General features: G+C 38.3%; 1 protein-coding gene across 11 annotated transcripts in view; it reads right to left on the reverse strand.

The window, feature by feature from the left end:
• Nucleotides 1–19,330, reverse strand: part of HELZ (helicase with zinc finger) — a 184,086-nt gene that overhangs the window by 65,164 nt on the left and 99,592 nt on the right. For all 11 annotated transcript variants that reach the window (XR_004257816.1, XM_032241947.1, XM_032241945.1 and 8 more), the window contains 6 exons: nt 15,997–16,175; nt 14,739–14,857; nt 13,456–13,601; nt 10,799–10,946; nt 3,251–3,434; nt 1,272–1,500 (listed from right to left, as the gene is read on the reverse strand). Coding sequence is in view for 10 of the 11 variants with exons in the window: in XM_032241947.1 (XP_032097838.1) it covers nt 1,272–1,500; nt 3,251–3,434; nt 10,799–10,946; nt 13,456–13,601; nt 14,739–14,857; nt 15,997–16,175 (1,005 nt within the window). In the remaining variant the exon portion in view is untranslated. The remainder of the gene's footprint in view (nt 1–1,271; nt 1,501–3,250; nt 3,435–10,798; nt 10,947–13,455; nt 13,602–14,738; nt 14,858–15,996; nt 16,176–19,330) is intronic.

Raw genomic sequence — 19,330 nt, forward strand, 5'->3', positions numbered from 1 at the left:
GCTGGAGTGCAATGGCGCGATCTCGGCTCACCGCAACCTCCGCCTCCTGGGTTCAGGCAATTCTCCTGCCTCAGCCTCCTGAGTAGCTGGGATTACAGGCACGCACCACCATGCCCAGCTAATTTTTTGAATTTTTTTTTTTTAGTAGAGACGGGGTTTCACCTTGTTGACCAGGATGGTCTCAATCTCTTGACCTCATGATCCACCCGCCTCGGCCTCCCAAAGTGCTGGGATTACAGGCTTGAGCCACCGCGCCCGGCCTAAGTGCTTTTTTTTTTAAATGCTAACACAGTTATTCAATACTCAGAAGGCCAAATCTTCCATTACTGGCTTCGTACAGTTAAAACTCCGATTAACTGGTATAAGTCACAAGTGTATAAAGAAAGATTTTTGTGTGTAGGTTGATATTTTAACCACATTTGGTAGAAATTGTTCCTTAAAACTAAAGTGTAATGAATACTAACAACGGTATCGAAAGACAAGTAATGACTACTTCTAACTACCTTAATGTTAAGATCTTCTGGATTAACCAGATACAAAGAATTATCTACATTGAGAAACCTTAAGAGAGCAAGACTACAGAAGGAAATTCATCAAAAATTATTACAATGAAGCGGGGAAGGTGAGGCACTAAGGGATACAAAAGTTAATATCCATCAAAGACATATACACACACGAAACCAGCTCAGGATCCCTGCTCTAGTTGTTGCTTCTTCCTGGAGCACTTCTACCCCAGATAGCTTCATACCTTACTCCCTCATTTCCAAAGTCAGCTTCTCAGTGAGGTCTGCTCTCACCACAGTATTTACAATCACAAGCCAGTCTGTCCCGTCCCCATCACTCCCAATTCCCCTTAATGTTTTATTTCTTTTCCATTCAACTTACCATGTAAAATACTACATAATACTCCTATTTAGTTTATTATAATCTTCCTCTCCTCATCAGTAAAAAGTAGGCCCCACCAATAAAATGTAAGCCCCACAAAGGCAGAGATCTTTGTCTATTTTGTTCACAGATGTATCTTCGGCAACTAGAAGAGTGCTTAGAAGCTAGAAGGCACTCAGGAAATATCTCTTGAATAATGGCTCAATGAATACACAATTATGCATACAATGAATAGATCCAAAGTAATATGCTTTTGTGGTCCCTTTGGATATCAGGCTATAATAAACCTGATATTAATTATCCAGAAGGTCATATGAATGTACACATAGGTATACAAATCATGTCACATTTCCCCTTTAGTGTCTCAATCAGTAACACATAATTACCTGCATCTTCCAATAGAGCACAGAGCAATGGGATCACCCACCACAGCAACCAGGGATTGTGCTCTTGTGATGGCAGTATTGAGAAGCTTGTAGTTAGATAAAAAACCATAATCTAAGTCCTCTGTGGAATCTTCCAGAAGTTGCTCTTTCTTTTTAATTGGTGTCTGTTTATGTTTACAAGTATGTCTTGTACGTACTGTGCTAAGAAACAAAACTCTGAACTGCTTTCCTACAAAGAAAATTTTTAAGAAAAGACTTAAGATTGTCATTCTGAACCACTGACATAATAAAAGCATTGCATTTTTTAAAATGTAATTTGTAAATGACAAACATTGGCAAAGATGTGGCGAAACTGAAACCCTTATGCACTGCTGGTAAGGATGTACAATGGTACAGCTGCTATGGAAAACAATGTGGCAGTTCTTCAAAAAATTAAACATAGAATTACCATACGATCCAGTAATTCCATGCTTACGTACATATTCAAAAGAACTGAAAGGAGCCACTCAAACAGATACTGGTATATCCTTGTTCATAGCAGGATTATTCACAACAGCCAAAAGGTGGAAGCAACACAAGCAAGTATCCCTGGACAGAGGAATGGATTAACAGAATGTGGCATATACATTCAATACCTTATTCAGCCTCCTAAAGGCATGAAACTCTGAGACATCCTACAACATGAACAAACCTTGAAGGCATTATGCTAAGTGAAATAAACCAGTCGTACAAGGACAAATACTATATAATTCCATTTATATGAGGTAGCTAGAATAGTCAAATTCGTAGAGAAAGAATGTAGAAGGGTGACTGCCAGGAGAGAAGGAGGAATGGGTCATTTAATGCGTATACAGTTTCAGTTTGGAAAGATAAAGTTCTGGAGATGAATGGTGATGACTGTTGCACAATAATGTAAATGAACTTAATGCCACAGAACTTAACGTTCATAAAAATGGTTAAAATGGTAAATTTCACATTATATATCTTTTACCACCATAAAAAATTTTTTTAGTGATACTGCTGGAACCAACCTTGAAGACTATCTAGTCCCAGGTTCCGCCCAATACAAGGACCCTTTGCTGAAGCAGTCACCTAGTCTCTGGCCAATGAGGGCAGGCACAGCTGCTTTCATAAGGAAGTCTACAGAAAGTCTAGGTGTATTATATTTTCTCTGACGTGCTTTATATAGTAACGTATCTATCCTCTTACCCTATGACAAATCTCAATACAGTGTGGATGTCAGTCCTTAGTCTTCTCTTCTCTAGGTCAAATGATCCTAGTTTTCTCAACCATTCCTGACTCACATGGCAGTTTCTAGACCATTCACTACCCTACGTCTCCTCTGAGTGCTTTCTGATTTGCTCCTAATGTTCTTTCTAAAATGCTCACCTAAATTCTGTATAATCTGGACAACACATAGTACAGTGGAACTACTTCTTGCCCCACAATCTGACCGCTGTGTATTACTCTTACTGGTATCATCCTAAAACCTAACATTGGATTAGGCTTCATTTAGAGTTGACATATTAGTGTTGCTTCATATATTTAAAAGCACAAATTTTATAGCAATTAATTACATGAAGATAATTTAAAAGAGTTGCTGTTAACTATAAACTTAGAAAAGTCTATAGATAAAAATCTTTATGAAGAAATTCATCCTCAGATATAGTATAGCAGCAGAATGTGTTATATGCTATTATGACTGTAATTCACAGCATACTCATGCTATGTGGCATTTATACAATTATGGTCACAGAAAAGGTATATTTGTTAATACTTCTTTTATTTGGATATAAAAATTTAATAAACATGTAAATGAGTTCAACCTTTAATTGCTAAACTTGGCATTAAAGAACTTGATAGGAAGTGAGCACATAATTGCTTCTTCAGAAAAGAGATCTTGAGCATTAAAAATCCAATGTGAACACACTTTAGATTTAAGCATTTGAATGACTTAATTCATTTCAATGAATACTTACCTTGAACATTTAGCACCCTTTCTACATTAACATCAGATAATCTCTTTTTTCGAAGTTCAGCACGTATTCTAAACACTTGATCAGCATATGGAGTCACCACACCAATACTGCCATCATCTAACTTCCCCCACGCTACTGGCCACTTCCTTCTTAACTCTTCTACGCGTTCCACCACTTCAAACACCTTTAAACAAACACACACACACATATTAAAGTTATCACCAATGTTTGGAGAAAATAATATGGTCACTGAAACAGATTATAAAGGATCCCATTTTAGCAGATGCCATTTAAAAAAACTAGCTCTAAATGGGAGTAATGCTTTGCTGATGTGAACAGAGTGACAATGTAAATTTTTCATTTACATTTTAAACAGTAATATTTCCCAATAATAAAACCAGTGGGAACAAGAAAATCAGAGATAATGCTATTGGCCCCCAAGTTCCTGTACAGGGAGGAACAAGCTCAAGTTCCTGCACGGGGAAAAAGACAGCGAGTGGCCATGATACTAGGGAAAGCAAGTCCTCATAGCCCCAGTAATCCTCAGTCCACTCTCTCCAGATCAGGCCAATGAAACTAACCAACCAACAGGAAAGCTTCCTGTCATCAGTGACATCACCAAGTACCAGCAGTACAAGGTCTAACATTGTCCCCTTCTTCACTGATATAACCAAGCAGACCAGCCAACAGCCGTCAACTGACACCAAACCACAGTTGGGACTAGGCCACATTTGGATCAGAGAAACAGAATTTGAGAATTCAAGGCCTGCTCGTGGTATAAGTCCAGCCAAGCCATTTCATTAACCTTGCAATAATAAAGCAATGCCACAGTTTATGCAGCTGAATTTTTGAGATCCCATTTATTAGAGTATGATAGGGTTTTTAGGATAGCTTGTTTTATTTTAATTCAATGAACCGATCAAACAGTTTCAATGTTTGGCACAGTGGAGAAGATACAAAACTTAATAAAACATGTTCCTCGCCTGCTACTTACTAAGAAGAGCTTACAGTTTATTTAGAAAAGACAGTCGCAATAAAAAGTATAAGGCAAGCACAATAGAGGGTCTAGGGGCATACAGAGGAAGGAGGTATCTTTTAAAATGTCTTTCAGTACATCATTTCTTTATTACTAACAATATCTATTTGAATTTATAATATTAAATATATTTAATTAAAATTGACAATTTTCATCTTTTGAAGAACTTGAAGGTTATTGACTAGGAAGCAGTTCCCATGTCCAGATACAAATTCAATGAACTACAGAGGTAAGGACTTTAGTCATCCTGTTGTTATTATGACACACCAGCAAGTGCATGAAACACATAGACTACCCAGGGAATGTGAAGAGCAAACTAAAGACATGGCGTCCTCACTATCAGGAAACAGAGTAGACATACTGAGTCTATTGCAGTAAGGAATAAGAAAAATTTATCTTTACCCATGTGGTTAGATGTGAGGATAGATGAGTTGGGAGACACCTCTGATTCCCCCTCCCACCCCACAAACAGAGTCCCCACCACTAAGCAACACACAACCAATTCTGCACTTTATCCTCCTGTTGTGTAGTCAAAAAAACAGACTTAGAATGATGATATGAGTCATTTTGGGAAATCTCTCTCCCAGACAGACATCTTTTAAGCTGGTCAAAATTAGCAAAGACAATCACTTAAAGTCTCTAAAGACAAATCAAAGAGATTAGAAGAAGTCGAGGTGCATCTATCTATTCAACAAAACCTATAAAAACTCACTAAGAACAGTGGAAGATTGAGGCCTACAAGCTAGGGACTGCCCCATTCCCCCACAGCTCTGTCTTACAAACTGTTTCAACAGCCAAGGGACAATTCCCATCTCCCTAGCTCCCACCTATTCCAGGTGCTTTGGGCAGCTGGTAAACATTGGCAGATTTCATTTTTCACAGCTTTGTGCTGCAGAAGGCCTATGATAAGCAGTTGGCAGTAGTCAGGTGGTGCCTGTTCCCCAAACCCCATCTCCTGCTACACAGGGAGTAGGACAGTGGGTGGCAGTGCAGTCCCTCTTTCCTACGTAGCTCTGTATGGCCTTGGCTGCCCATTGACAATTTCCATGTTCTCCAGCCTTCTAGCACAGAAGACCTATGCTGGGTAGATTCAACAGCCAACGAGCATCAGCAGATCCCAGCCTCCACTGGTGTGTGTTGGAGAAGACCCACACTTGGTAGTGGCACCAGCTGGATAGAAGCACCTGGATGGCAGCATGGATTACATACAGACACACAGCATACGCAGAGCTCCTGCTCCACAGGACAGACGCAGGTTGGGACAAGCAATGAGGAGCAGTTCCATGTCCTTCCCCAACAACTGCTCTGTAAGTTCTGCCCAGGAGAGGGTAAGAGGAAGGCTCACAAACTGGCAACACTCTGCCTCTGCCAAGAGACCCATGGCAGCTGGATCATACCGTGGAGCAATTTATGCCCCAGGAAGTGGAAAAGTGAAAACACTGAAATGAAAAATTATTGCCAAGAATCAACTGTAGATTTGAGCTAACAGAAGCATGAATCAGCAAATGTGAAGACACACAGCAGTTATGCAATCTGAAGAACAGAGACAAAAAGTAATGCAGAAAAAAGAACAGAGCCTCAAAGAAGTATGGAACACCAATTAAGCTCACCAACTTTGAGTAGGATAAACACAAGGAGATCCACACCCAGACAACCACAGTCAAAACTAAAATCAAAGACAAAAATAAAACTTGAAAACAGCAAACAACTCATCACTTACAAAGAAATTCCAGTAAGACTAAAAGATTTCTCACCAGAAATAATGGAGGCCAGAAAGCAGTGGGAAAACATATTTCAATTTGCTAAAAGAAAAAATTCAACCAATAATCTTATACTCTACTTTTCAAAAATGAGAGCAAAATAAAGACGTGCCCAGATGAAACAAAACCTAAGAGAATTCCTTACTTGCAGACTCCCCTTACGAAAAATACTAAAGGAAGTTCTTCAGGGTGAAAGCAAGTGATACCAGACAATAATTCAAATCCACACAAATAAAGTATACTGGTAAAGGTAATTACGTGGCTAATTATAGAGGACAGTATAATAATGTATTTCTTCTCCTTTCTCCTCTTAACTGATTTAAAAAGCAATTGCATAAACTCATATGTATATAATTGTATTGTTAGGTTATAACATATAACAATGTAATATATCTGACAATAACAGCACAAAGAAGGCAGGTAAAAAATGACACCAATATGGTAACTCAAAAGCACAAAGAGAAGTAAAAAAGAATCAGTATATATAAGAAGGTTAATATAGCAAACTCCATAAACATGTACTCGTCACCCTTCTCTCAGAATTGTTTTTAAAAAAGTGCATAAATTAATAATTATAAAAATAGAGTATTGAGTTTGCTACATATATGTATATTATATATACTATAATAGCACAAAAAAGAAGGGGGGATAGAGCTATGTCAGAGTATAGTTTCTATATCTCATTGGAATTAAGTTGGTATAAATTTGAAGTAGATTCTGATAAATTAAGATGTATATTGTAAGCCCTAAAGAAATCAAAAAATATAATTAAAAAATAATTAAAGGAAATGGCCGGGTGTGGTGGCTCACACCTGTAATCCCAGCATTTTGAGGGGCTGACGTGGGTGGATCACTTGAAGTAGGAGTTTGAGACCAGCCTGGCCAACATGGTGAAACCCCGTCTCTACTGAAAATATAAAAATTAGCAGGCGTGGTGGCAGGCACTTGTAATCCCAGCTACTCAGGAGGCTGAGGCACAAGAATCACTTGAGCCTGGGAGGTGAGGGTTACAGTGAGCCAAGAACACACCACTGCACTCCAGCCTGGGCAACAGAGTGAGACTCTGTCTCAAAAAAATGAACAAAGAATAATTAAAGGAATTAAAATGTGACACTAGAAAATACGCGCTTAATACAAAAGAAGGCAATAAGGGAGACACAGGAAATCAAAAACTACATGAGACATAGAAAAAAAAAGGCTAAGGTAAATCCAGCCATATTAATAACATTAAAAGTGAATGGATTAAAAACCCCAATCAAAAGGCAAAGATGGCTAGGTGCAGTGGCTCACACCTATAATTCCAGAACTTTGAGAGGCTGAGGGAGGTGGATCACTTGAGCCCAGGAGTTCAAGACCATCCTGGGCAACATGGCAAAACCCTATCTCTACAAAAAATACAAAAATTAGCTGGGCATGGTAGTGTGCATCTGTAGTCCCAGCTACTCAGGAGGCTGAGGTGGGAAGATCACCTGAACCCAGAAAGGTCAAGGCTGCAGTGAGCCATAATTGTTATTGCATTCCAGTCTAGGTGACAGAGCAAGAACCTGTCTCAAAAACAAAACAAACAAAAAGGCAGAGATTTTCAGATGTTTTTTTTAAATCAAGATCCAATAATATGCTGTCTACAGGACATGCACTTTAGATTCAAACATGTAAATAAGATGAAAGTAAAATAATTTTAAAAAAGATATACCATGGAAATAGCAACTATGCAAGCTGAAATGGTTATACTAATGTCAGACAAATCAACTTTAAAACAAAAAATTGTACTACAGATAAGAAGGGATATTTATTTATCTTATTTTTTTGAGACAGGGTCTAGCTCTGTCACCCAGGCTGCAGTGCAGTGTTGCAATCTCAGCTCACTGCAACCTCCACCTCCCTGGCTCAAGCCATCCTCCCACCTCAGCCTCCTGAGTAGCTGGTACTAAAGGCACCTGCCACCACTCCCAGCTAATTCTTTTGGTTTTTTTTTTTTTTTGTAGAGATAGGGTTTCACCACGTTGCCTAGACTGGTCTTGCACTTCTGAGCACAAGCAATATATCCACCTCCACCTCCGAAGTGCTGGGATTACAGGCGTGAGACACCGCATCCAGCCAAGGAGGGATATTTAAAAATGATAAAAAGGTCAACCTGTTAGGGAGACGTAACAGTTATAAATATAGATAATTAACTGCAGCTTCTCAACACATATGAGGTAAAAACCATGCTCTCCTCTATGCCTCAGTCCCCACCAAGCCCAATGGATTCATTTTCTATATCTGTACAACTCTATCTACCTCTCAGATCACATCATCTTATGGTTATTATCCATAGCTCCTCCCTTCCAAATGAATTTTTCAAGGTTAAGAACCATATCTTGGTCCAGCATGGTTACTCACACCTCTAATCCCAGCATTTTAGGAAGCCGAGGTGAGAGAATCACTTTAGCCCAGGAATTCAAGACTAGCTTGGGCAATACAGTAAGGTCTCATCTTTACAAAATGTGTTTTTTACAAAATTATCTAGGTGTGGTAGTGTGTACCCACAGTCCCAGCTATTCAGGAGGCTGAAGCTAAAGGATCACCTGAGCCCAAGAGGTCAACGCTACAGTGATCACACTACTGCACTGCAGCCTGGGTGACAAAGGGAGACTCTGTTTCAAGAAAAAAAAAAATTCGTATCTTTGGTGCTTAGTATTTAAATTGTACTTTTTTTCCACCTTGGTATTAAAATGAAACCATTTCATTACTGTGGGATATAAGTTCAGAGTCAAGAAAAAAAAATGATCTTTCTCAGTCTCCTGCTACCATTTGTAAGCATGCGAAAGAAGACACAATTTCAAATGATGTACAAAGCACAAGATAGGTAAAATAAAAAACACGTTGCCCAAACAAAGGAGAATTATGCACAGCACAAATGCTGTGAGTATTCCTTCAACTTGTGGTTCTTGAATTTTACTTTTAATTCCAACCTTTTTTTAAGTTCATTTTTATTTTAACTCTATGTAAGACTATCTTATTTTCATAACAGTGGAATATAAATTATTTTCAAACGCCTTCCTATTAGTCAGAATCTTTATAAAAGATACCATTTCTCTCCTATGAATGTAACTGATGCCATTTGCTCTGCTTGTTCTAGAATACAAAATAGATTTGAGTTTTGCCTTTAAGTTATATACCATCAAGCAAAGTCCAGAGCTTCTAAAAATCATCTTATTGTCCAAATATACTAGTATCCAAATATGCCTATGGTGATATTCAAATTCAAAATGCCTACACTGGTATTCAGCTGAGGTGAACACGGTCAGTTTTTGCCCTTTGCAGAAAGAGTCCTGGAGCAATGTGTCTCAAAATTTTTGACTACAGTAACTCATGGGGCTGAAGACACTGTCTGAACAACCATGCTCTGGTGAAAGTCAAGGTGGCTTGAAATGTCTCTAAAGTTACAGGCTTAATATTTACAGGTCACACAACCTTTAAGGTGAGCTGTCTTTGTGTTCTTTTAATATGAATAAATGTATTTAAAAAAAAAAAAACCTTTGAATAAAACTGACGGTCCATGAACCTGCACCTTATTTATCCTAGAGCTTATAGGTTTCTTGGGAAACACGCCAGGTCACTATGAATGAACAAGTAACCCAGGCTGAGAAACTGAGCCTCTGGCAAACATCAATCCAGCCTCAGGATCAAGGTTCAAGGCTCAAGGCTCAGCTCTGATCCCTGATGTCACTGCAGGGTCACCAAGGCTTCTCCATTTCAGGCCCTGCTTGCTGCTTCCTGTCATCCCTCCCACACATAACCATGGCTAATTTTTAGGCCAGTGGTTTCCAACTTGAGTGCAAAAACAATAAAGGAGGCCCCTAAAGTTATTTTCAATATTTCAAATATTGAAAGAAAAGTTTACCTTTTCCTAAAATTAAATGGCACAGACTAAACAAAATGTCAAGTTTCTTTGCTTTTGGCTAGGATTTTATCAAGTAAGTACTAATGATTTTCTTGTACTGACTTCTAACTATAGGTCCATGAACAATGTCTTAATGAAAAAATGAATTCCTACTACATAATAAAAGCGACTTCTTTGTAAATAACATGGGTAAAGCAGGGAATTCAAGGGCAGTGGAGACTAGAGATCAAGAGCCATGCCCCTAATGATCTGCCATCCTCCTGGCTTCCTGAAGTCCAGAACTCCATCCCTCCTGATGGGCTTAACCCCAGGGTTTCTGGTTTGTTAGCTCCTGAAGACTTTGCTCTTTTTTAGGTCTCCTGCCTGATCTCACCCTTCAAACTACTCACATTCTCTCTGAACCTAAAAAGCCAGAACTGTAAGAGAACTATGTAAGTTGGAGAACATTATGGAATTGGAACATTGCTGTCTGGGTCTGTGTGATCTCTTTGGATTCTGCAATTCAAGTCTTATTCTTTAAAATGATACCTCATTTGCATATGTACTACAAAACTTACTCAGAGTCTATTTTAGATACCTAACAATAATGATCTAATTGAGAACAATGTTGGTTTTTCTTTTGAATGAAATCATGTATTTTGTGTCTTACCATAAGACAAAAAGTAAATCAAAGTTTTTGTTTCCCATAGGAGATTCATCTGAACAAATCAATGTTATACAAGAAAGAATAAACTTTACATACTATTTACATATAAATGAAGTCAATACGCAATACAATGTCAACCCAAAACTTTAAATAAATGCTCAACAAAACCAGATGAAGTGACTGAGAAAATGTTAACAATTTTCAAAAAGAATTAAGGTACCTCTGCATTATTATAAAAAGCTGTGCTATTTTTTTCTTGTACATCTTCTCCTCGTGCTGTAAAGAAAGTTAGTGGGTAGAAATCTTTGTGTGCTGGCTGCTTCCCACTGGCCATCAGTTTGCCCTCATAGAAAAGCTCAGAGGTATAACTGCAGTAAAAGACAAAAAGGGGAAAAATCTACATCAAAATTAATTTCACCCATAAGAAAAAAAAAATCAGTCAATTCTAATAACACTGCCTGATGTCCATGATTAACTTTAATCCATTCATCTAACACTTACAATGCCAAGAATTTCTCCAAAAATAACCATAGTAGGCTCCTGGCATAACATTGTTAAATGGAATGATTTTGGTAAGGTACGAAGCCCAAACAGGAAGAAATGATGACAGTTTCAATAGAAGATGAGACTTTATGAGGAAATTTGCTAGCCAGTATATTTCCTTGGTTAATATATATTGTTATTTAAATGGGTCACATACAATCATGTAACACATAATGACGATTTAGTCAACAACGTGTATGTGATAATGGTCCCATAAGATCCTAATACTGTATTTTTACCATACTTTTTCATGTTTAGATATACAAATACTTACCATTGTTTTACAATTACCTACAGTATTCAGTACAGTAGCATGCTTTGTATAGGTTTGTAACCTACGAGCCAATAAGCTATATATACCATATAACCTGTATGGGTAGTAGGCTATTCCATCTAGGTTAGTGTAAATTCATTCTGTGATGTTCACACAACAAAATCACCTAATGACACATTTCTCAGACCCATGATTGTACTAATACATGCAAACACATAGACATACAGATGTTGAAACAATGTACACAACTGAAAGACAGTCAAGCCTTCAACTGTAAAATGAATCCACTTTACTGATGAAGACATCTAGTACTTGATTCATCAGTGACTATAGTAAATGACTGAAAACAATAAAAGAATCACATTTTGAGAGATATAATCACATCTATCCAATTGCTTTCAGGAAAACCTAAAAACGGTTTTCACATGGCTGACATCATCAATATTATTAAATTATACAAAACTTTTTTGAAAGTTTCTGGTCAGGGTAGTGACTGGAAAGGAGCACAAAGGGACTTTTGGAGCACTGACGTGTTCTGCCTTCTGATCTGGATTAGCGTTACATGCTGCATTCGGTTGTGACAATCCACTGAGTTGCTGAGATATACACCTTTATAGATGCACACTATAGCTAATAGAAATCTTTTAAAACTTATTAATAAGCTTCATGGTTTATCTCCCTCCCTTTCTATTCTTTCTTCCTTAGAGCAGATTCCTTGAACAACACAGCCAAAGACATAAGCAAACCATCATGCTGTTTGTCAATATATTTATTATGTCCAGAATTGTCCTTGTGGTGTTAACATGTATATATAATTATTATTTTTATCAACAGTTCCTGGCTCATAACCATCATAGCTCTTGTTACATTCTTTTGTTATAATTTGGCTATGTCAGGCCTCAAGAAACAGAATCTCTCTTTCTTCTGCCTTCCTTTCAATTGCCCCAAGGCAGGACTCTAATCTTCCCCCGCCTTTTTATTCTTATTTTTGTTTTTGAAATGGGGTCTTGCTCTGTCACACAGGCTGGAGTGCTACGGCGTGATCATGGGTCACTAAAGCCTCAACCTCTCAGGTTCAAGCAGTGCTCCCACCTCAGCCTCTCAAGTAGCTGGGACCACAAGTGTGTGCCACCATGCCCAGCTAATTTTTCTCTTTTTTGGTAGAAAGGGGGTCTCCCTATGTTGCTCATGCTGGACTCAAACTCCTGAACTCAAGCAAACCTCCTGCCTTGTCCTCCCAGGGTGATTGTGGGTCTTAAGACTCACCACAGAGAGGGTCCCACCCTATACTCTGTGGGAAGGAATGCTGACATCACAAAGCTTTCATAAAAACTCAAGAGAACTGGGTTCGAAAGCCTCTAGAGAGCTGAACATGTGGAGGTTCCTGGAGGGTGGCACACCCAGGGAGGGCAAGCCAGCTCTGCGCTTTCTCCCTTACCATGCCCTTCATCTGTATTCTTTGTAATAAATATCCTTAATAATAAACCAGTACATGTAAATTACTGTTTCCATGTATTCTGTGAGCCACTCCAGCAAATTAAGTGAACCCAAAGACCCAAAGAGAGGGTTGTAGGACCCTCAACTTGAAGCCAGTTGGTTAGAAGTTCCCAAGGCTCAGACTTGTGACTGCTGGGGGGCTGAGAGAGGGGCAGTCTTCTAAGCCCTCAACCTGTGGGATCATACACCATTTCTGGGTAGGTGATGTTGGAACTGAATTGGAGGACACCCAGCTGGTGTCCCCTGTAGAAATGATTGCTTATTTGTTGGCGAGAAGGAATTCCCTATATTTGGTCAGAAAAGTCTTCTGTGTTAACTGTTTTGAGAGGGTAGAGGAAGAACACGATTTGAGGGTTTTTCCCAAAATAACCCTATTCTATGAAAAATTACAACTCTGATTTCTGAAGTTTTTGTTTAAAGACATAAAATTAAACATAATTTGCAAGACTAGGGACACTACATAAGTCTTTTGGGAATCACCTGTCCCTAGTAACAGCGCTGTTTGGAGTTCCCTCCCACCAGACCACAGAAAGTATGACACAGAGGGGGCAGTTCACACCTACTTGATGATAGCTTCATGGGAGCGGTAGTTCTCACACAGGAGAATCCTACATGGGAACTCAGCAGGGTAATGCTCATAGAGTCGGTCAAGTAATGAAACGTGAAGGTTTCTCTCCCTGGCAAACTCGCTGTAAACAAAAGGACTGAGCTGTAACAGACAAACATACAAAGAAAGTTTAACTGAATATACAAATAGTATTTTTTAAACTACTTATAAAAAATCAACGATGTTAAAACTTCTTGTATACAAAACTTCAAAATGCTGGAGCAAGCACAATCAGAAATATTTTCTGTGAGCAATTACTACTACTAAGAACGGGGCTAAAATTTCTAACATCTCAGCTTACCAGCACTAACCTGGAGTTTCTGCATATAAGCCGACAAAGGGCTCCCCAACATAATAATAATAAACAGCTACTACTTCAGTAATTCCAGGGATGCAACCCATTGCATCACCGGGGGAGTCAAACAGTTATTTCACTGACATTGATCAATTATTTAAAATGATGAACTGGTAGGATATACAGCCCACCACTAAAAAAAAATCATTTTTAATAATTAACAAAACAACCCTCTTGATCTTATGAAGTATAAGGAGCCACTCTTGGTTATGCCTTTTACTACTAAAGAACAAAATTAAACTACTTTAGGCAAAGAAATGAAAACAGAATTTGTTCTTCTACATTTAACTCTCTCTTTAATGTCCTGACAGCTAGTATGACGTAGGTCCAATTTTCACTGGAGCAGGAGAGAAAGGGCCCCAAACTGCGACTTTGTAAAACAGATATCTTCATAGAAAAACTATATCTCTCTTTCCTACATATAGATGTTCAAATATAAAATCATACTCTTTGAGATTTGGGCTATAATTTTTAGTTAAGCCCTCTGTTTTCTATCACATCAAAAAAATTACTCCTTCGGGTAAACAAATAACAGACAGGAGCTGGGGAATTACAGTTCCCCAGGACCTTACAGGAATGATCGTTTAAATTTGACTTCACAAAGAAAAGTAAGAATCAGATATTCATACTAAGAAGAACAGAACTTCAAATAAATAAACATGAAAATTATAACATTGACAGACTATCCAAAGAAGAAAATAGAGCAGCAGAATAGTAATTTTTCTTCAGAAATAACAATATTTTTCACTATTAGTACAGAACTATTTGAAGTACTGAAGTTACAATGTACAGCCTAATTTCATAGGATGTTTTAGAAATAGAATATTAAACATCAAAATATAATTAAAAGTTACTTTCAACACAGCGACTCAGAGGGCACTTACCTGCATGTGATCACCAGCCAAGACAATCCGAGTGTTTTGAGTTGCTAATGCTAGGGGCATAATGGTTTCACACTCCATGGCCTGGGCAGCTTCATCTAATAGAATGTGTGTAAAAAACCCTAGAAAGTACAGTATAAACAAAAGATAGCACACTAGAGCCACAACAAAGGCAGAAGGACTATAGTTATTTTCTTTTCTGCTAAGTAAAGAGTTTAGTTTGCTAATCAAAGAGTACTGAGTATATTTATTTTTTATTTTTGTTTTTTTGAGACAGGGTATCGAGTCCGCGGCATTGGGCGCGGACCAACTGAGCTAACCGGCCGCCCGACGACACAGGGTATCACTGTCTGTCAGGCTGGAGTGCAGTGCTGTGATCACAGCTCACTATAGCCTCAACCTCCTCAGGCTCAAGTGATCTTCCCACCTCAGCCTCCAAAGTAGCTGGGACTATAGGCATGTGCCACGAGGCCCGGCTAATTTTTCTACTTTTTTGTAGAGATGGGGTTTCACTAGGTTTCCCAGTCTGACTGAACTCCTGGCCTCAAGTCTTCTGCCCACCTCAGCCTCCCAAAGTGCTAGGATTACAGGCATGAGCCACGGCACCTGGTCCCAGATTGATACTGTGTTTTGATGGTTAAGTTTTGCCATATTTATCAGAACAACTTCTTGACATCTTGCATCTGTACTTCATATAACACTAGTTTGATTTTACATAGTTCCTGTGCTCAAATATAATAATCTTAATAGCATGCCATAATGAAGCCTATCGTCATTATCATCTCTATACTATGTAATACTTTTATAACAAAAATCTGAGAAACGTGTTAAAAAAAACAAACAAAAAAAAAACACACCAGCCCTGTCCAAACTGGTATTCTTCACATGATCAGTAATAAATATCATCTGACCAAGTGGAGAACAAACGAAACAGTAGTCACTAAAATGCCTAAACCAGGAGTTGGCAAATTTTTTTTCAGTAAAGAGTCAAACAGTACATATTTTAGATTTTGTAGACCATACATATAATCAATCTCTGCTGCAACAACTCAACTCTGCCATTGTAACACAAAAGCATCTATAGACAATAAATAGGTAAATAAATGAGCATGACTGTGTTCCAGCCAATAAAACTTCATTTACTAGAACAGGCAGTGAGCCAGATCTGGCCCACATGCTGTAGTTTGCCAACCCCAGTCTAAACTGAATTCATAAGCTCTAAACTTGTGAGACACCGTATCTGTGTCTTGAGTCAGCATACCAGGTTCAAGGTCCAACTGACAGAGGTACTGCGAAGTATTCAATGTAACAACCACCACACGATGTTTAAGAATATCTTCTTTCTGGGGCATCTGAAAGGTGGAATGTGCGCTTGAGATCAAACAGTACTGATGCACAACTGGGTGGACAGTCTTTACCCAGCGATTTCTGAAATATACCCTGGAAAAGAAGATAATATTTCCAATTTACATTTACTAATTTCTTAACAGTATCTAGTTATTAAAATACTGACATTATTAAGACTGTAATATCTGAAAATTAATAAATGAATCTGATAGCCATTAACACTCTATTGAATTAGAATTTAACATACAATTGCCACCATAACCACTGTGACTCTCCACCAAAAAAAACACAGACATAGAAAGTATATGCAGTACCACAAAATAAACACCTAATTATTTTTAAGTGTTCAGAGTAATCTTACAACCAGAATGGCACATAAACCTAAGATTTATAAGCACTGCAGTTTTTTAAGTTCAAAACATTCTCATTCTGGAATTACCTTTTTCTAGAATATTCTTACAAAAATACACTGACTCATATTTTAACTATTTATGCTAACAAAAAACAGTGAATTGCACACTTATAACAGGAATTCAAATTATTTTCATTTTCTTTTAGAATATATTCTTATACCCATACTTAAACAGACCTCTGTCTGAGGTTCTGGAAATTTAATAACAAATTTATAATTTGAACTATTGGAAAGTCTTAAGTACTTCCATTATTTGCAAACGAAAAATATTAATAGGCCTCATGCAATAGATTATTTAAAAGGTACGGAAATGACTCATCCATCCATCTACTCATCCACCCACCCATCTCTAACCTACCCATGTAACAAAGATTCATTAGGTAGCCACTATGCTACAGCACAGAGACAGGTCACATAGTGTTTGTGAGCAATCCTTGGGTTTACCCTGAGTTTGATGAAAAGCCATCAGAGAGTTCTCGCAGGGCAATGACATGGCATGACTTATTTTGGTAAAGGACTACTCTGTTTCTCTGGGCAGAACATATATGGTAGGGGTGGACAGTGGTGTGCTGGTAAATGTTTAACCACTGGCTCCAGGACTAGGAAAGGTGAGGATTTGGGTTTATAGTGTTTGCTGATTTTTGTGGTGTAAAACTGTCATGGCGACGATATCCAGCTGCCAGTGTGTCACTGAACATGAACCTGGGAAGTTATATGCATGATTAGCCCTCACAAACCAATACAACTTGGCTCCAGTGCAACACTGGGTGGCAATGGAGGCAGGAGCAGAGGGTAGAAGCAAGGAGACCAGTTATGAGGTTACTGTTAAGAATGCAGACAAGAGCAGTGGCTTGGACTAGGCCAACAGTACAGAGGTGGAAATGGTCAGATTCACTAGACATTTTGAGAGTAATGCCAACAGAATTTGCTGATGAACTAGAAGCGGAATTTAACAGAATGAATAATTCCATGCCTTGGAAACTGGATAAATGGTGGTGGTGGTTGCAAAGGTGGAGAAAGAGAGGAACAAATTTGGGGTGGGAATTCAGAGTTTCATTTGGGGCATATTCAGTAGGTATCCAAGTGGATATATTCAGTAAGCAAGGCAATACATGGAGTTCAGGAGAATGCCTGGGGCAAGATATCTATAATTGGGTTAATACTGAACCTTGAAAGAATAAGAGTAGATAAAAAAGAAACCAGTGGAAGGAAGAATGACTGATGGACCATTCCAACATTCAGAAGCTGGGAAAGGAGGACTGTGAAGGAGCAAAGAAATAGGGGAGAATTCAGGAGAGCATGGGGTATTGGAAGCAAAATGAAGAAAGTGTTTCAGATAGAAATACGAGTAACTGTGTCAAATGCTGCTAAGAGGCTAAGTAAAATGAAGACTGACCACAGGACTTAACAACAAGGAAATGAATATGATGAACCTCAATATGATGGTTTTAGAGTAAAAGTAGTGTAAAACTGATTAGTCTGAGCTCAAGAAAGAAAGAGAAGAGAGGAGGTAGAGCTAGGGAGTACATATAGACAACTGCCTGGATGAGTTTTGTTTAAAGACATGCAGGTGGGGTGAAGGTGAGCTTTTGTTTTGCTTTTTTTAAAACAAGACACAACAGTATATTTGCATGCTGTACAAAGAAAAAAGTATGCAGCAAAGAAGAAGCTGTGTATCCAGGAAAGGATGAGAGCTCATTCACAAGTGGAGAGGTTGGCCCCTAGAAAAGAAAAGAACAGTTTAGAATGGGAGGGAAAGTGGTTATTTGGGAGATGCAAGTCAGATATCTATCAAAGGGAAGATGTGGGCATTCTCTTCTGATGGCTTCTACTCCTTCAGTAAAATTACAAAGATCACCAGATGCTTGTTATTTTCATCACTATTATTCCTCTTTCCTGGTTAGGAAAACCCAAAGCCCAAAGGGCTTATGCCCAGGATTTAAATCTGTGTTTTTCCCCTCTCTAAGCTTCATTTATTTTCAAAATGAATATAATAATTCAACTTCTCAAGGATTTGGGGAAATCAAATGAGATAACAGATGTATAGTATGTAGCACAATGCCTGGCACTAACAAACAGAAGCCCCCCACTTCCCTTTACCCATAGCAAAGCTGAAACTAAAACCAGCATTTCTAAACACTCAGTTAATATTCAATGTACACTGCACAAATGCAAAAAAGGTAACATCATGACATAAATATAGGCAATCAAAATACTTAAAAGATCTGTTGTTTACTCCATCTAAAAGCATGTATTGTGCAAAGTATTTTACTTAATAAGTCATCACATGAACAAAAGGATAATTTCTACTCAGCTTCCAAAAAAGTAAAAGCAAAATCTGGTGCTTAATTAGCATGCCTTCAGTTAGTCTAAAATTTTGATAACCATTTCCTTTTCTAAAAGAGCCACTATTTGTTACTAGGCTCTTGTGTCTTACTTTGTGTTAATGGTTCTTGATTTTATGGCCTCTCCACATTTTACTAGAGCAATCTTAAATTATTTTTGGAAGCAAAGCAAAAAGGTTTTTAAAAGAGTAATTATTAATATTTTGCTTAGGCGCAATGACTCATGCCTGTAATTCCAGCACTTTGGAAGGCTGAGGTGGGTGGATCACTTGAGGCCAGGAGTCCGAGACTAGCCTGGCCAACATGGCAAAACCCCATCTCTACTAAAAATACAAAAATTAGCCTGGCATGGTGGCATGCACCTGTTAGTCCCAGCTACTTGGGAGGCTGAGGCACAAGAATCACTTGAACCCAGGAAGTAAAAGTTGTAAGCTGAGATCACACCACTGCACTCCAGCCTGGGTGACAGAGTGAGACTGTCTCAAAAAAAA

The sequence above is a fragment of the Sapajus apella genome, unplaced genomic scaffold, assembly GCF_009761245.1.
Source record: "Sapajus apella isolate SASKATOON/1434 unplaced genomic scaffold, GSC_monkey_1.0 scaffold48, whole genome shotgun sequence".
Lineage (NCBI taxonomy): Eukaryota > Metazoa > Chordata > Mammalia > Primates > Cebidae > Sapajus > Sapajus apella.